At 40.0% G+C, this 17,605-nt stretch overlaps 1 protein-coding gene across 6 annotated transcripts in view; it reads left to right on the top strand.

Moving 5' to 3' along the window:
* Nucleotides 1-2,047: 2,047 nt before the first annotated feature.
* dnmt3ab (DNA (cytosine-5-)-methyltransferase 3 alpha b) overlaps nt 2,048-17,605 on the top strand; it is a 44,962-nt gene continuing 29,404 nt past the window's right edge. For all 6 annotated transcript variants that reach the window (XM_020627282.3, XM_029275864.2, XM_020627277.3 and 3 more), the window contains exons 1-4: nt 2,048-2,185; nt 3,415-3,610; nt 8,030-8,131; nt 13,356-13,713. In XM_020627282.3, the coding sequence (XP_020482938.2) occupies nt 3,530-3,610; nt 8,030-8,131; nt 13,356-13,713 (541 nt within the window). In that variant the 5' untranslated portion in view covers nt 2,048-2,185; nt 3,415-3,529. The remainder of the gene's footprint in view (nt 2,186-3,414; nt 3,611-8,029; nt 8,132-13,355; nt 13,714-17,605) is intronic.

Genomic DNA, 17,605 nt, shown 5'->3' with positions numbered 1-17,605 from the left:
TATAATATTTAAGGGAAAAACGATTCTCATGCAGCATGTGTACATTTGCCTGTTAGAGTAGACATAATAACCATGCTTTCACAACATTTTGATGCTGTCAGATGAAGCTAACGCTAACAATGCAGCTACTCTCTGATTCATTGGTGTGTTTAGGATGTATTTGGCTTCAGAAGTAACATGTTGCAAACACAGGTAATATGTAAACAATGGAGCAGATGGGCACATAAACTGATTTATAGCTAAAATTCACACTTATCTTTGAAATTTACTGCACTTCATTTTGTTATTGAAATATTGAACAATGTGAACAAATCATATCCTTTTTATACATTTCTGTATTTTCTCAAATCGCAATATATATATATATATATAGCATAAAGAAAAAATATCCCACTTTTTTTTTTTCAATATCATGCAGCTTGATTTGCAATTACATTGCAAAATGTGCAAATGTAAGCAAACGCAAGAAAGGCTTAACTGCACTGTTGTATGAGTGAGCATTTTCTAAGTTGATATTATCAGATCAATGGCTATTAAAAAAAAACACATGTCTCGTTTCATTAGGCCTCGAAGCTGGCCTGAGGCAGCAGCTAATCACATGGCTTTTAGGGCCCCACAGTCACTAGGGGGCCCATAAATAAAGCCCATTAAAAAAGGTAAGTCTCACATGGTTCCTGTCTTTGTAAAGTCCCAGTTTTAGTAAAATTACTTTGCATACAATGTCTTTAGGTTCTGTACAATATATTTAACCCGTTGTTCAAAGGGTGGAAACGGTACTGAATAGATTCAACATTTCACTAAGGTAATGAAAAGATACAGTAGTTGTCTTTGCTCTCACCAGAGGGGCAGTTAGGGTAACCATAGTGGTATTGAGGGAACTCCAGGGCCACTTCATTACTTCCCATGTGTAACATTACTGTATAATTTTTTATCATGGAAATACTTCAGAAGGGGGATAATGATCAATTATATTATATGATCTGAACATCCCTGGTCAGTTTTAGCTTTCTTGCATATTGCTGTTTGATTTCTTCCTTTATGTGTACTGTCTTTGTCTGTCAGAAGTTAATTATAAGTAGAATTGTCCCCAAAAAAGTTTGAATAAAAATCACCAGAGAGAAAGAGAACCTATTCACCATTTTACAACTGGATCTCTTTAAGGAAACATATACAAGGTAACATTTTATGTTAAGCCATATATATAGTCTATATTAACTTTATTTTTCTGTCTTGGCAAGACACTTTGGAAACCTGTCTGTGGTGGTAGACATGCTGGAAATGCTGTCTCACCCTAACTTAAAGTCAAACGACAGGCTGAGCTGAGGCGGGTTTACAGCACCTTCACAAACAAAAAAATGTCACCCCCTGTACATTGTGTCCCCATGACGATAACAACTAATCAGACCAAAACGGGGATTTCTGACCAGGTTGTAAACATGTTAATTTCTGCTGTAAAAACAGGCATCAAAATCAAACAGATATCTTTGGTCATTTGTGCCATCAGCAGCTGGATTTTTTAATAAGCTGTAGGCATTGCACATCTTCTGTTAACTGTCAGACTTTGTGTCTCATGTCTCACTGCACATCCGTCACGAGGACATCCGTGGGAGTTATGTATTATATTTACGTTTTTTATCTTTAATATCCTCTCCTTTATTCCTTTTAGTAGTAAAAGGAAAATAGTAAAGGAATTTAATTGAAAATACCAAAATATTGAGCTGATTGATTAGGATCATACAACACCCCTACTTACTACCAGTAATCAGTGATGGCGTCAGGGAGAATACTCTTAATGCCAAAGTGGCTGATAAATACAGTCATAAATTATGAAGGGGGCTTTACTATGGCTAATAATAAAACAGAATGTCAGTTGTACGGAACTACTACCTATAAAATATATATCCTTTTATTATGTGTGACGTCAGGCTATACGTAAGCGTATTAGAAAGGGGTCCATGATAATGACTTATTAGTTCACCCCTCCCTCTACACTCCTGTGTCTAAAGCCGGCGGTCTTTAGGACCACGCAGCAGCCGGCACACGGTCTGCGGGCTCCTGCAGTGAGAGCGGTGCATCTGGAAGCGAGCTGGCCGGCTGGGGAGGTGGAGGACGGGGAGAGAAGAGGAAGGAGGCTCCGGGAGCAAGCGAGACAAAAAGGGTCAGGCCTGGGACTTGGGAAAATCGGGTAACGAACACACAGCGATTCACGCATTTTTATCGGTATAACCCGGCACTGTTAGCTAAAGCAGGAAGGGAAACCTTTATGTGAACAAAAAAAAAAAAAAAAAAAACGTGAAAGCTCAGAGAGCGGAAGGCGCTCGATAGAAATGGGGAAATAGCGATTTTGCTTTTTTGCAGATGTGCTGATTGGACATTGCGATGTGCACTTGAACCTGACCGAATTTAAAGCACAGAACCAGGATCCAGAAATACCGGTCTCATTTATAGGCTATAATTATAGTGATAAAAGAAAAAAGGGGATTCATCCTCCTTCAGTGTCCGTGGCCTGTAAAAGAGCCACATCCCCCTGGGTCACACTGCAGACTTCCCTTTCTGGAATGGTCTGAAACTTTACATTTGAAGGCACAGCACATTTATCATTACAGTATGAGAGCAGATGGCAGGAAGCTAAGCGCGTGGCCTTGCTTGGAGCTTGATGTGCGTGGAGGAGCGGTGACATTAAACGCATGTGTCGCCTTGTACAAAAAAAAAAGAAAAAAAAAAAAAAAAAAAAGATTTTTGTAGTTATCATTTTCTGGTTGATGCTTGCAATCATTTTTAAGGACTTATTACCCAACCTTCAAAATTATACCAGAACCGGTTGTCATCACTCTGGGTTTAACCCTTTGAGGACAATATACACATCCCGTCTGATTTAAGTCATGTAGGCGTATGATTTTTTTTTTTTTTTTTGCACATTTCCACGAGTGCATTACTGTAACTGCTGCCCCACTGTGTGCGCACGGCTGACTGCTGGAGTAACTTTAACCCAGACACGTCAGGTGAAAATGAAATATTAATAATGCAAGTTCTGTGTCAAACTGTTTTATTATCCTGGATATATTTTTGCAGCATTTCTTTGAGTATTTAGCGGACATGAGCAGCCATTTAATGTCGACTACTGTACACTCATACATCCATGTGGTGTAAAAAAAAAAGAGAGAAAAAGGCCTGGCCCTATAGGCGATAGAAGCCATACAGTATCCTATAGCAGTCTTCCTATACATGACGTGCACTCAACAAAGGAAAGCTGATGCTCAGAAAGAGCCTCTTTATGACTCAAAATGACATTTTTACCAAATGCAACTCAGTTAAGCTCTTGGCAAAAGCATCTCAATACTTTAATGGAAAACTTGTGTGTAATAATGAATGATTAATAGACATGTTGATTGTCTCTTTTCTTTCATATTCCAGGAGATCGGAGAAAAAGAGGGATCATCTCTCATTCCTTTTTTTCTGTTCCTTTTGAGTTTAATTTGGCCTCATCTACATCGCCCTTCATCAGACATTACCCATAAGACCCTCAACAATGCCGTCCAACACTGTCACCAACACCAACAGCACTGCATTCAAAGGCTCAGACTATGCAGACTCACCAGGAAACAGAATGGTAAGAAACAAGTGTGAAATATAAAAAGGATGCCTCAGGGAGCTCACTTTAGATTTTCACAAGCCGCCTGTGACACTTGCCATGTTTTTGAATGACTGAGGATTACTCAACTTTATAGCCAGTGGGTTCAGAGAGTTCATTCAGTCATGTTTTGGCTTTTTGAATGACCTGAGATAAGCTGCTGTTTGTTTGTTTTGGATAAGGCTCTCTGGCACTGTAGAAAAGCAGTAATGCAGTACCCGCCACCCCCCCGCAAAAAAAAAAAAAAATTAATTACAAAAAAAAAAAAAAACTGTAAAGATTACAACGCATGCAATTGTGTTTTTGATGATCTTTCTACTTTGATATTACCTTTAAGGAGTCTTGAAATAAGAGGAATGAGGTTTACAGTTACTACAGATCAAAGGTGGTAAAAACCTCTCCCAATTTTATGAATGGAGTTATTCCATCAGTCAAGCTAATGCCTCATTGATCTCCACTATCCGAAGCCTTACTGGAGTTGACTCAGTCGCATTGATCCCTTCTGTTTATCGAAGAGAGACTCTGAGTTTAACTGACAAATCGGACAAGATGTGGAGTGCCATGTCACCTTTCATGATGCAGACACACTCATCATCAACGCAGTGTGTGTGTGTGTGTGTGTGTGTGTGTGTGTGTGTGTGTGTGTGTGTGTGTGTGTGGCTGCAGCATCACTGACTCGACAGCAGCATCACAGAGGAGGCTGTAGGGAGATGCAGCTGTATCATGAGACATTTGCTGGTGTGATGGTGGTTGGTGACGTGGGCGTTGGCTGGCGTAGGTTTAGCTGGAGCTGGAATGGCTCGACAGCTCTTATACTGGGGGATGGGGGGTTGGGGTGGGGGGGTTGAGTCTGTCCTCTTCTACTACGTTCCCATTACACAGAACTGCCCTTAGTCCTGTTGCCTGGCAACAGAAATTGCCTTAAATAACCAGCTATCCAGACGGAAATAGTGGAGAGATATTGACAATGTAGTAGGGTTCACCCCAGGCAACAACAAATCATATTTCAGGTTTTTCTGTTGTCTTTTTCCCCTGAAAATATTAGGGTGAAGCTGTGTGTGAAAATGGCGTCTTATTTTCCGTCAGTGTGCCTGAGCTCTCGGGTTGGGAATTGGAAGATTTTGTGTACGCTGTTCATGCAGGCACCACTGAATTGTGTCATCCATGTAAGCGGTTCCCAAATGAGCCTGCACACCAGGCTGCACTCAAAATGTGCTATTATCTATGCAAATTCTGCCACCCTGTTAGGAAAAACTGAAGCACCAGGCTCTCTATTAATAATCACACAATGAACGGACACCATCTGCAAAACACATCCTCTCACAAAAGAATCTAAATTTAAAATGAGCATCCAAAGGCTCGTCTTTAACATCCGCATTTTTGATTTAGAAATGCACTGTTAAATATTCTGCGATCATTTTGACAGATCTGAGGGCAATATTTATCAATTATAACCCTCTGTCCATTAATCTCAACATCACCTCCTCTGATCACATCCATCTCTTTATGCTAATCAGTTTTTCACCCTGGGACGCTAATGGTTGATGGATTTATTCCATTTCAGCAGCAAACTCTCTCAGGATGAAACATGGCCTGACCTTTGAAATTTCTGCTGGTGTTTATTAACATCCTCCATCTTTTAAATTATTTAACATATAGAGTCTGAAGGGCTCCTTGTGGCCACAAGTCCAGAGTTTTTATGGCATTATTTGCCTTTAATGGAAAGCTGATGGAGAAAGAGAGAGAAAGAGTAGAGCGAAATTGTGATGAGGTCCTTGGCCGGTGTTAGAACTCATACTGTGATTTGTAGGACTGTGTTACCTGATCAGGAGTTTTCTTCGTCAAAACAAAGCTGTTGCAAAAAAAAGTGTCATGTACATAGAAGAGCCAACACTGATTTATAAAAGACTAACCCAGGGTTTTTCCTGGCTCAGAATGGGCCTTTGGGGGGTGACTATACGCGCTGTAGTAAACATCCGACCCCGCATATTACAGTATAGTCTGAGTCTGTAATTCCTGTTATTTCTGACCATTTTATAAATAATGTTATCATTATGCTTAAGTTACTGAAACCCCAATTAAATCTGGTAAAGAATTTTTGTTTTTTTATTGCAACAGTGAAACAGGGGAGGAGAGGGGTGTAATGAGATTGGGAGAGGGGAGGTCACATCCTCAGTGCATTTCACCCTCTTCTGCTCTTTTCCTTTAAATTGTGTTTTAGTTTTACACACACATTTGTTGAAGTACATTTATTTGAGTTACTAAGGTATTATGTCAAATAATCACAGATTTGGGTCACAGACCATTTGGATCAATTGATCAGATCAGGAAATTGAGAAATAAGAAAAATATATTTGCTGGCTATAACGCAGCGCTGTTTGACAGTCTGTGTGGAGAAGTTCACAGATTACAGCTGACTGACGTTACGATCGTTAAGTTATTGATTGTTGATAAAAGCAGACACTGTGGAAGTGGACGGAGAAAAGTTGAACGTGCGTTCCCGACTCGGTCTTTACGAATCGCGGATCAACCGTGTTCCGGAACCAGTCAAAAGAAACGAACGGTCAATCAGCTGGCTATCCAGCGCGAGCCGCACGCGTAAACGGATGAGAGGGGAGGTGACTGCTAGAAGTCAGAGACGTCGTATTTAAGTTTATGTTCTGCTTTTTCAACAGTCGTTTGATGTATTGATATTTTTAATATACATTCAGAGAGGATTTGATTTGCAATTTGAATCGTCTTTTTTTCTTTCGGCGCTGGTGATTTTCCTTTGGCGCTGCGTAAAACCTCTTTGGGGGGCGCCAGAGAATTCTCTATGCAGGAAAAACCCTGTAACCTAGTGTTGCAGGGGTGAAACATTTGTCGGATACAAACATCTAGAATACCATTAGATAGCAGACGACACTGCACACAACAAATGGCCTAAACACCTGCAAGCCACTTTTGCATGTAACCTGGAGACAGCTATACACATGACATGTTTAACATAAATATAACAACAATCATCTGTACTTTAAAATGCATTCTGCAGATATCACTGACCAGGTGGAAGTTGGAAGGGGAAATAGCACAACCACAAACAACAATATACAACAGTGTAGTAACAGCTGCCTTTAGCTTGAATTCCTAAATTCCAAGTTCCACAACGGAAAAAGGGGACTTGCAAATTGAGACTTCTCTGGCCACCTTTTTTTGTCTTCTTTTTCTGCAATGTTTGGGCTTGTTTTTTTTAGGCTGTTAAACAGTTGTTGTTTTTTAAAGCCAATGTGTCCTACCAATCAACTTTACATTACTTAAGGTTTCTCTAGTACCCTGAAAGCACCATATCTTAAACGGAAGCAAAGAATCTCTCTCAGTTGTTTTCTAAAAACTGTATACCAGTTTTTTTTCCAAGAGGTCAAAGATAGTACTCCACATGTGCAGTGAAGAGCATTGTCACCTTAGTTTACTTGTTATAGGAGGAATTAAAGGGGGTGCATCTGTCCCTAGTCTCCCTTACTTTTCTCCTGTACATCAATCACTGGGTTGTCCTGCTGCACTTAACACCATCCTCTAAAGACAAAGTTGTTTAACAGTAATATTCTGTTGTCATCCTTCGGCACAGCGCCTGAGATTAAAACAAAAGTGCTTAACGAGTCAGCAGAAGGACTCTGTTATAGAATGCACTACGGCGTGGAGAGCTCATTTATCTTGTAGGGAATCTCACATTCAATACTGAAGGAATTTAATAAGGACCCAGCCCTACACCCCACACCGCAGCTGTCAATAATGGCCTTGCAATCTCATTTGCATTCAGACCTGGTGCTGGTGGTCCTATTCAGTCAATATTGGACCTCAAAGCATCTACATTAGGATCATCTTTTTTTTTTTTACCCATCAACCACAGGGGTACTTGGTGGTGGCGGGCATGGGGCTTTGTTCCTTGGGGTAGACAGTTTTATTAATCAAAGGGAAATTGCAGCGGCGGGAAGGTGGGGGCTGGCCGACGTCTTTGTAGCGGTGTCAAGAGGGGATTGTCTGTGGAAGGTCAGCGCTGCGTCCGTGGAGCTTTCACTTTCGGCGAAGTTCAAAGGAATGTGCCATTCACTTTCTATCTGTGTCATTGTCCACTCAGCCAAAGACACTCAAGGACCCACTGCAGCCCCCCCCCCCCCCCCCCTCCCAGAACGCTCAAGTGTTTTAGTCTGATGCAGCTTTGTGTGTTTATTGCAGATCTCGTGTCACTATTGCTGCATGACTGAGGTCAAACACCTACCATAAGAAGAAATAGCCTTTTATAGCCAGAAAAATCACCACGTCTTGACCTGAGATGTGATTTTGACTTTTGGGCATTGGTCATTGGATTATTAAAGCTTATTGAGATCAACTAATGATGCGTTGTTTTTTTTATGTTGTCAGGGTGAAAGCACAATGCTGGACAGGGACCTGATGACGGAGAAGTCAGCTAAAAGTAGTGCCTCATTTAAAGTTGGCAAGCCTGGAAGAAAACGCAAGTTTCAGGTAAGTGTTGATCCAGCATGCCAGAAATTACATCCATCCATACATTCTTGTGAAAGGGGAATTTCTATGAAACCCCCAATTTCTGTGCTAATCTCTTTCTTTAGAGTTCAAAAGTTCGCTGATGCTTTTGCTAGTATTAAGGAAAACTGGCTTAGTGTCCTTTATGAAACTTCCCATCCTTGGAGAATTTTTAGCAAAGTTTTTGAGTGTCTCTCTAGGTTCAGAATGGTTTGATTTGGGAATGCGTGATTTAAAAAAAAAAGTCTGATGTGTCTGATGAGGACAAGACTTGATTAATCATCAAAATATGTGGATCAATTGGCACATTATCATACAGTCTCTTCAGGAAGGTATTCAATGTGTCATGCCTGAGAAAAGCCAAATAAGAAAGTTGTGTGACAATGAAAAAAGGGAGCAGGGTTAAGAGAGGTTCAAACTTTATCAACTTCACACAACTATTTGCAAAATACTTCCTGAAGTGGGTATGAATGTTGGATTCCAGAAAGTATTAGATATTCTAATTATGTCATTGGGGTAGGGTCTTTCACATGCTCGTTGACCCTCCAATAAGCACTTTGGTTGGAGAACGTTTGGCTAAGTAAAACAAACTGCTTGTTGGATGATCAAGCATTGCTTGAGCCCCTCTCCCCAATCCTAAAAATCTTACACTGAACACAGTCTCAATACAATTAATCATTAAATGTCTGGAACAAGGTTAGCCTCCCCCGCATCATTCTGATCTCTCTGGATTGTGGAGGAGGAGTGTAAGTTCAAACTTTTAGACACAACACCCAGTCTTTCACTGTAACGGCTTGATAAAAGGTGGTTTTCCAACTGATGAGTAGACTTAAAAAGACTTTTCTTAAATGTTGTGTGTTGGAAAGCAACTTTAGGAGAAAAAAGAATTGGGTCTAAGCGGGAGTGTTGTTCGCATCTAAAGATTTAAAGTTGATAAAATAGTCAAAGTTAGGCGAGGCAAATTTATATATACCGTATTTTCCGCACTATAAGGCGCACTTAAAAGCCTTTAATTTTCTCAAAAAACGACAGTGCGCCTTATAATCCGGAGCGCCTTATATATGGATCAATTGGTTAATTGGTTGATCCATACTGGTTGTACACGGCGCTCAGCGACACTGACTCGGATAATGACGAGAGGGAGCCGGGCATGTTGGATGCCGTACTCGCCCAACTGTTCAATTCGGACACTGAAGAAGAAGAATTCGAGGGATTCGTGGACGGGGAATGAACTGAAAAAGTGAGCTTTACATGTTATACGTAACTGAACAATGTTGAGTTATGCACTAACGTTTGAATTAGCGGTATCAGACTGTGTTTCTTTTTTACGTGTTTACAACTGAACAAGGCTGGGAGATATTGTGAATATGCACATTAACGTTTGAACAACGTTGAGTTATTGTGAATGCACTACGTTTTATACGTATTTATATTTATATATTCACAATATCTCCCAGCCTTGTTCAGTTGTAAACACGTTCTTTTCTATGCGCCTTATAATCCGGTGCGCCCTATGTATGAAAACAGTTCTAAAATAGGCCATTCATTGAAGGTGCGCCTTATAATCCGGTGCGCCTTATAGTGCGGAAAATACGGTATATATAAGAGCAACTCAAAGTGTTTGACCCAGTTAATAAAAATATCATTAAAAACTTGAAGTATCTAGTAGTTTAGAGGCTTTAAATGATCATGAGTTTAAATTTCAGTGTTTTTTTCTATAAAGCTAAAAAAAAATGAAATACGTTAAAAAACCCACACAGGAAAAGACCTAGCAGTAGAGTCTGCATAAATATGAAAGAGACGTTCTGACCCTTTAAAACAAGACATATAATAACTACATTTGTACTCATACATTAACATCACAGTCTCCTGTGTTTCTCAGCAGCTCACAAACACTACACTACTACCATGTAATGTGTTTGTCTTTTGTAGTGAAAAGCTTTGATTTAATAATGACTCCTGGGCCAACGTGTATATCTAGGTGTTTTGTTCCCTGAGATGTTATCATTTGCATAAACCTCTGCTTAAAATCCTGTTAATTAATGCTCCCAGTGATGAAGAACAAACAGAAACATGGGGATAACAAAAACATTAACAGAAAGGTGTGTTAGGAGGGATATGCCTGAGGGTTTGTGTCAGTGTTTATAAAAAAAACAGCTGAGGGCTTCTTCTTATAACAGATGAAGAACAGCTAAAGTCAGAACACTGTGAGAGCGTCCTGGCGTGTATTTTCATAGCTGTAGGGGGTAGGTTGACCACATGTGTCAGACTCTACAGTCACATAGGTGTTTTTCTAATGTGTATGAGACAGTCGCCCGGAAGAGTACTTTCAAATTCTATAAGCTGCAAAGCATTATTTGGATTTTTTGCTTTGAATTTTCAAGATTCTCTGACAAGGATACCAAAAGGAATCATCTTTCTGTCTTTGTGCTGACTTTAAAATGTTATGTTAAAGACTGAATTGCTGCTGTTCAAACGTCTTGATTCATTAACTTCCGTTCACAGGGTTTTTGTTTCCTACATATTAACAGACCTTGCTGCTCTTTAATGTCATACGCCAAGTCAGTTCCTTGAGCTAGTCTATTTCCACAGAATCAGTCCTGAATTTAATTGAATTGTTGTGTTGAAACCTATTGTACATTATCACACTTATTACATGACTACTTACTGATCAAATCAATACATTGTCACAAAATATTGATTTTGAAATGATTTTATTGATTTGTAAAAAAAAAAAAAAAAAAATCTTCTGTTAACCAAATAGTCTGTTGGAATCTAGAATTGGAGCAGTTAATACTCACACTGAACATTTGTACTGATGATGGTGAAGTGAGGTGAACAGATCTGCATGAATCAGTGAAGCACCTAACCTGAGATTTTCTGCTCTTCATGCCTCATGGGTCTGTTGACATTTACTTTTCCATTCACTACCTCCGTTAACACCACTGTTTCCAATACCCTGTTCCGATACGTGTTGCCTTCCTGTGCAATCTTCAGTTATGTAGATTTCTCTGGCATAGCGAACCTCTTTCCTCCATTTTTATCCTTTATGTTCTCTTTTCTCCCTAAGTCACAGACTGACACCAAATGTACCGGACTTCTTTCACTGGATTGATATTTTTACAGTTAGTCCTCAAGATTCTGGGATAAGAGTTGTGTCCCTAGTAACCCTGTGCTTTGCTTAGTAACGACTATTTCTTCCTAACAACAGTGACATGTCGAGGGATAACAGAGCGTTGCTATGTGTTATTAGCCAATCACAATCAAGTATTTAACTCAGCTTTGTAATAATCAAAGACAAACTTGCTACATGCTGGGATGTTTATGTTGATTTACGACTATGCAGTAATTGATTTAATCCCTGATGAGTATAATATTCATTAGTGCAGCTTTAACTGAAAAGTGAATCAGTTTCGTTCAGCCTATCACTTGTGTGTTGTAATGCTGAAGCAGCAACTTGCTCTGTTTTACCAGTGTTTCATTTTGACCTCTGTCTGCCTGTCTGAGCCGTCTCATTTACCCACTGTGACTTTTGACCTCTGGCAGGGGCCACATGTAGTTCACTGGGTTACGAATCTGTTGCATAATTCTTTAAGCGACAGTTGTGTGTTTACCGTTTCTCTGCTTGTATGTGTGTGAGCCTATTAGCTGAGTGAGTGCATGTGTTTGACTTTCACACTACAGCCTCATTTCTTTTTTTTTTCTAGTTTTAAAATGAGTCAGAATATTAATAACGCCTGAGCTTGTTGTTTTCATTCATGGTGTCAAACAGATTTACAAGCTCGCGGCTCTTTGTGTTAGAGCAACTGTTCAGAATTTACTGTTAATTTGTTTTCTGTTACTACAATGATGAAGTCATTCAGAGTTCTGCGGGCTGCAGGGAATGCTTAAAAACCAACTTTGGCTGAATGTAGCTTTGTTTTACGATACAGTACAACTTTTTCTGAAGCTTATTTTGCATCTCTGTTCCAAATAATTTGCATTGCATTCATTACACAGATGTTTTTATAGGTCTCTTGGTCACAATAACGCTAGTTTTACTTTTGAGTTTTCACACTAAATCTGCAAGAGCAAGATTACATTAGACTTTTTAGCTTCCAGCAACGGATATTGTGTTTGCTAAATATCGGCTGCTGAAGGACAGAAGCCTCCTGAGGCGTTGCTGTCTCCTGCCTAAAATGCAAACTGCTCTGCATAAACCTACTGGGGATGAAAGCTTCAGAGCTGCTCTCATCACTGTTGACAGTCTGATCTCACAAGACATGCTCCACTTTCTGCTCCCAGTGACCCAGTAATGGGATTGTCTGAGAAAGTGTCTTTTTATGGCTATTTTTAGGCAGGAGCAAAGACATGCAGATCAGATTTTTTTTTTTTTTTTAAACATTTGTAGTTGAGATGTATCTTTTCTTGGTCTTACAAGAGAGGCGATGCTTTCTTTTCCCAAGGGGAAAAGGAAGGTTTGAATGTTGAATGTCTGCCGCTGTAACTTGAGATAGGTCAGCTCTCTTTGAATTCACTCCTCTGCAAAGAATGAAATAGTTTAACTGGGCGTTCCAGGCTGGACGGAGTGAAAACGTCTTCCCTGTCAAACAGCCAACATTCTTCACATATTTCCGTGCTGCTGTAATGTTGAATGTACTGCTACAGGAAGCTCGGCCATGTACCTGATGAACTCTACTGTAATCCTTTCCTCACTCACAAGTTAATGGCTGTACAGCAGATTTACTGGCACGGCTTTGAAGTTTACAACTGGGGTTTAACAGAGCTGAATGGGAAGTGCCATAATTCACACACTAATAAGTGTAGAAGTGGAACTATGCGTTTGATTGGGTCCAGATGGTAGCTGAGGGATGAAATTAAGCTTATCTTACATTAAAGGGATAATTGCTTTAATTCATATTTTCTTTCAAATAGCCCATTTAGCCAATAGACACTGCACGGTGCTTATCTTCACTTTGATATGCCAGCTGTTTTATTGTTGCCGATGGAGATGACCTTTTTTTAAGCATGCTGTATGATTTGTTATAACTCCTGAATGGTCTTGTTTATTGCACAGTCGGCTACAATATATCCAGAGATGTGTCATAACTGCACATTCAGAAAGCCTTCAAAACTTCAAACTGTAACAAACTGCTGCAGTAATAATAACCTCCAGAGCTGATACATTGCCGTGATGTTAATGTTTCATCCTCCTCTCCCCCTGCAGGTGGAGAGCTGCGACTCTCTCAAAGGCAGTGTGAGTGTGGGTAAGAGCTACAGCGGGCTCGGTAGGCCGTCCATGGCACAGGTCCACAATGGAGACGTGGGCGGGCACAGGGACAGGACGTCTGAAGCCTGCTTCCCCAAACAGGAGAGGAGGGAAGTGGAGAACGGGATCCCCAGAGACCCTTCCTCCTGCCGGGCAGAGGATAGCTCCCAGGGTCAGAGCCTGAGTCTGTGTCCTCCCCAGGAGAACGGATTTCTGCCCAGCCGGGACGAGCAGGACACAGAGAAAGACAAGGACGACAGCCTGACGACACCGCACAAGAAAAGAGGACGGCGGAAACTGGAGCGTCCAACTAAATGTAAGTTTTTTTGGCTTCAGTTTGTTTGGCTTGGTTACCTTTGATCTGATCTCTGTGGATCTGGCAGGGAAAAGTCATGTGCATGTGATCAGAACAAAATGTGGAGTAGTAAACTGTACACAGATGCCAGATTGAGAGTGGGCTAAAAGTGCTGCTGCACAGTGCGGTGACGAAAGGGCACCAAACCAAGATTGCAGACATAATCATGTTGTACTGTTAACACTTACTGTACTGTAATTCACATTTTAAAGAAAGTTATGCATGCTATGTTTCACCATTTGGAGCTTTTATCATTCATGTCATGGCTTTCCGAATGCTTTATCTGCGCACAACTAGTTTACATTTGACAGTGCAGCATGAACAATATGACCATAATATATTCTTTAAAATACTAGAAAACTGAGATAGACACAAATATATAAATAAACTGAATGGATTACAATAAATGAAAATGATAGAAAAACAGGAAATCAGAAAGCGCAGGCTCGTGTGAAGTCGACAAACAACAGTCTCAGTGAAGCAATTTCCTTTGTGTTCTACAATAAAGGTTATTTGAATATTCAGTTTACCAAATAAAGTTCTGCAACTAATTTGATTACCGATTGATAATGATTGCCATTTTTGACAAGTGAGTCCAGCGTCTCATATGAACATACAATATGTAGCTTTTCTTTATCTTAAGTGATGGTAAAATGAACCATTTTGAGTTTTTTATGTTTTTTGTCAGAAAAAGAAAGGAATTAAAAAATAGCATCAAAGGAAATTGATGCTGCTTTTAAGAAATTTCAAGCCTGACGATTAATCAAGGCATTCAATGTTAATTTAGGATTCATAATGAAAACAACCGCAAGACCTGATAACGTGATTGAGGTTAAAACAGTTGTCTTAAAATGAAAGGAACGTGTATTGAAAAAGAAAGCATTACCTGACCTATAAAATTTGCTGTTGCATGCGAACATTTTTAACTCTAGTCAATCCTTTGAAATTGAGTTTTGGTCCCACAGAGGTGAACCATCAGCATCCTCAGTGCAGCAGATAACATTAGGCTATAAAGATGATATAAATCAGGGGGGCATTGTTTGGAGAGAGTGGTGCTGACAGGTAGTTTTTTAGGCCAAGATGAAGATTAACAATATCACTTAGCCTCCCCCATACCCTCTGCTCTCCAGTCCTATCTCTCTCCCTCCCTGAGCCACGTGTCTCTTTCGCTCCTCTCTCGGCCACAGACACCGGCTATGACCTTGATGAGGGGTGCAGTAAATAAAGCCAGGGGAGGAGCTACTGGTCTCCTGGCAACCAGCCTCTGTTGAGAGCTGGCAGGTCTGTGTTGTGGCCGCCTCCCTGTCGGGGCCATGCCAGGTGGATGGCGTTTTGCCCAGAGCTCTTTACAAACCGAGTCTACACTCGGTTTTCACCTGATCTGTGCTTCAAGGATCTGTTACCTCACTCTGAAACACAAATCTGGGATCACACTGTTTGCTTTTGGGGTAAATAAAAAACACTATTTTAATAAACCAAGCGTGCATGTCTCTGCAGATAGGTTTGGGTCCCATGCTGCTCCGCTGTAGATGACAAAGTGATGAACACAGAGGTCATGAGGAATATCTTAATTTAACACATCACGTCGATGGTGAGAAAATCTTTGAGACATTTTTAAAATGCTCGCAACATTGTTTGAATATGGGTATGGAACATTAAAGCAGGATGAGGCAGGAGAATGTGACTTGATAATATTTATTGGGACAATGAAAGTCATGATTTTTTTCTTTATTTAGCCTTTAATTCTTATTTGATAGTTAAGATGAAAAAATAGTTTCAAAACTGAGCCTGAAATGTATGCGCTCTTAAGAGTTTGTTGCTACAATGATAAATTTGTACTCTTATCTTGAGTTCAGATTTTAGATGTACATTCTTCTTCTGATTCAGATATACACTCCTTCATATAAGACAATTATACACTACAAAAAAAGACACATTACTCATATAGACGTACAATAAAATACACGCACAACAGTACAAAGATATGATTTTTTAAGTTTGTCAACTTATTAAAATGGTGATGGCTCTGAATTGCTTTTAGTAAACATTTAGCATTCATTATATATGATTTTGATATTTCGAATTAATCTGTTTCAGGATTCAAATTACAGATCTACACCATGGTATTTTACAGTTGCTGTTCACAGTGCTGTCTGTGTCTTTGGAAATAGTCTTGTCTTTAAAGGGCACTTCCCTCCAAAAGAAGAGGGTCGAATGCAAAGATATTTTTGCATAATACTAAGTGTGGGTCAAGCATCGTCACAGTTCCATTTCAAATCCCAGCCCATTAATCAGGCAGTGAAACCACTTTGAATGACTCCTGTCTTACAGAAACATGTAGGGAGCTGCAGTTGTGTGAGCTGGTATGAATAAACAGAGCAACATTGGGTCAGTCAGGTTTATGCAGTGATTTGTCTTGCATGTTTATAAAACCTTTCAGATATATTGGGGGGCCAGTAAATTCAGGTTTCACACACTGACAATCTGCAAGCAAACATTGTATAAAATAAGCTAATCCAGCTAGCCAAGAAAAACATATTAACACTGATGCATTCATCTTGTTTCCTTCCCAGCTTTGTTCTACACATTTATGCTGTTTGACTTCAGGGTCAAAGCCCAGCGTGAGAACTGTGGAGCATGCAGGGAATGCCTAGGCCAGAAAGGGGCAGATTGAGGTGTATAGATGCAAGAGTAAATCTATTTCCAACTTTTTTATCTGAGTCTCTTAGTCTCGATTTCCAGAAATTCTTCTTTTCAGTCAGACAAAAACATTTGCAGGTCTTAAATTTCCATTTTTTACATCATGTTAATGTACTGATTCATTCCTCTGACTTTCTAACACAACTCTCTGTCAGAACTTTTTTGAGTGACTGACAGGCTTCACAGCACCTAAGCTAATCGAAACTGCTCTGCTCTGATGCTCAATCCACGGGGGCATCCATGACGAAACAAACACTCTTGACATGTCAACCAGTGTGTTACAAAAAGGATGTTTTAAAAGTGTCAGTTGGAACTTCTGTGTAGAATGGCCTCAGAGACAGGAAGTAAGTTTTTCAAGTTTTCAATAGAAGCTTGAAACGGCGGACTGCCTCGACAGAAAGAGGAACTAAGTATTGAGCACAAGCAGTGTTAGCCACAAACTGAAGAGAGGAGGACGGAAAATTTAGATAAGAGGTCTGCACAGGGTCTGCAGGCCCCTTAAAACTCATAGCAGATGTTTGTGACATGCTTTTTTCTTGACGGCATATGCAGTCACGTAGTAATGTGTCACAGTGCAGGATGGATAGTTTGTCGTTTGCATGCTTTACACTGACAATGTTGGTTTCTGGTCTTTGTTTTTTTTTAGTAATATTTGAGACCAGTGACATAATGGAACAAAGATGCATCAATTATTTCAATCAGTAAGTCAAACTAATATAGAGCAAGATATTAAGATACAAAAGCTGTCTGCACACATGCAGAAACCTTTGTAGAACATGTTCAAGTTGAGCACATGTATGAATGCAAACAGCTGAATTTCTCACCCCAACTTTCCTTAGAATTTTCCTGCCAGGCCCCTGCTTAAACTTTAGCATTATCAGGCTGAGCTGATGTGGGAGTGCAGGAAATGTCAAAGGAAATTTCCCTGCGAGCGAACTGGCAGGGTTGTTGACATTGATATCATGCACACAATGAAACGGCTCCTTTCTCATTTCTGCCCACTGGTATGTTCTTTTGCACTAATTTGTTTGTACTATTGACTATGGATACGTCCATTTTCATGGAGCCTTGACATGAAAGGCAAAAAACTGTCACTTAAGTACCAGATTCTGTCGACTCTGCAGTCATCTTGGATTTCCAAAGTGCATTTTTT

The sequence above is a fragment of the Labrus bergylta genome, chromosome 18 (genome assembly GCF_963930695.1).
Source record: "Labrus bergylta chromosome 18, fLabBer1.1, whole genome shotgun sequence".
NCBI lineage: Eukaryota > Metazoa > Chordata > Actinopteri > Labriformes > Labridae > Labrus > Labrus bergylta.
Note: the sequence above shows the minus strand (reverse complement) of the source record. Positions and strands in the feature narration are given on the sequence as shown.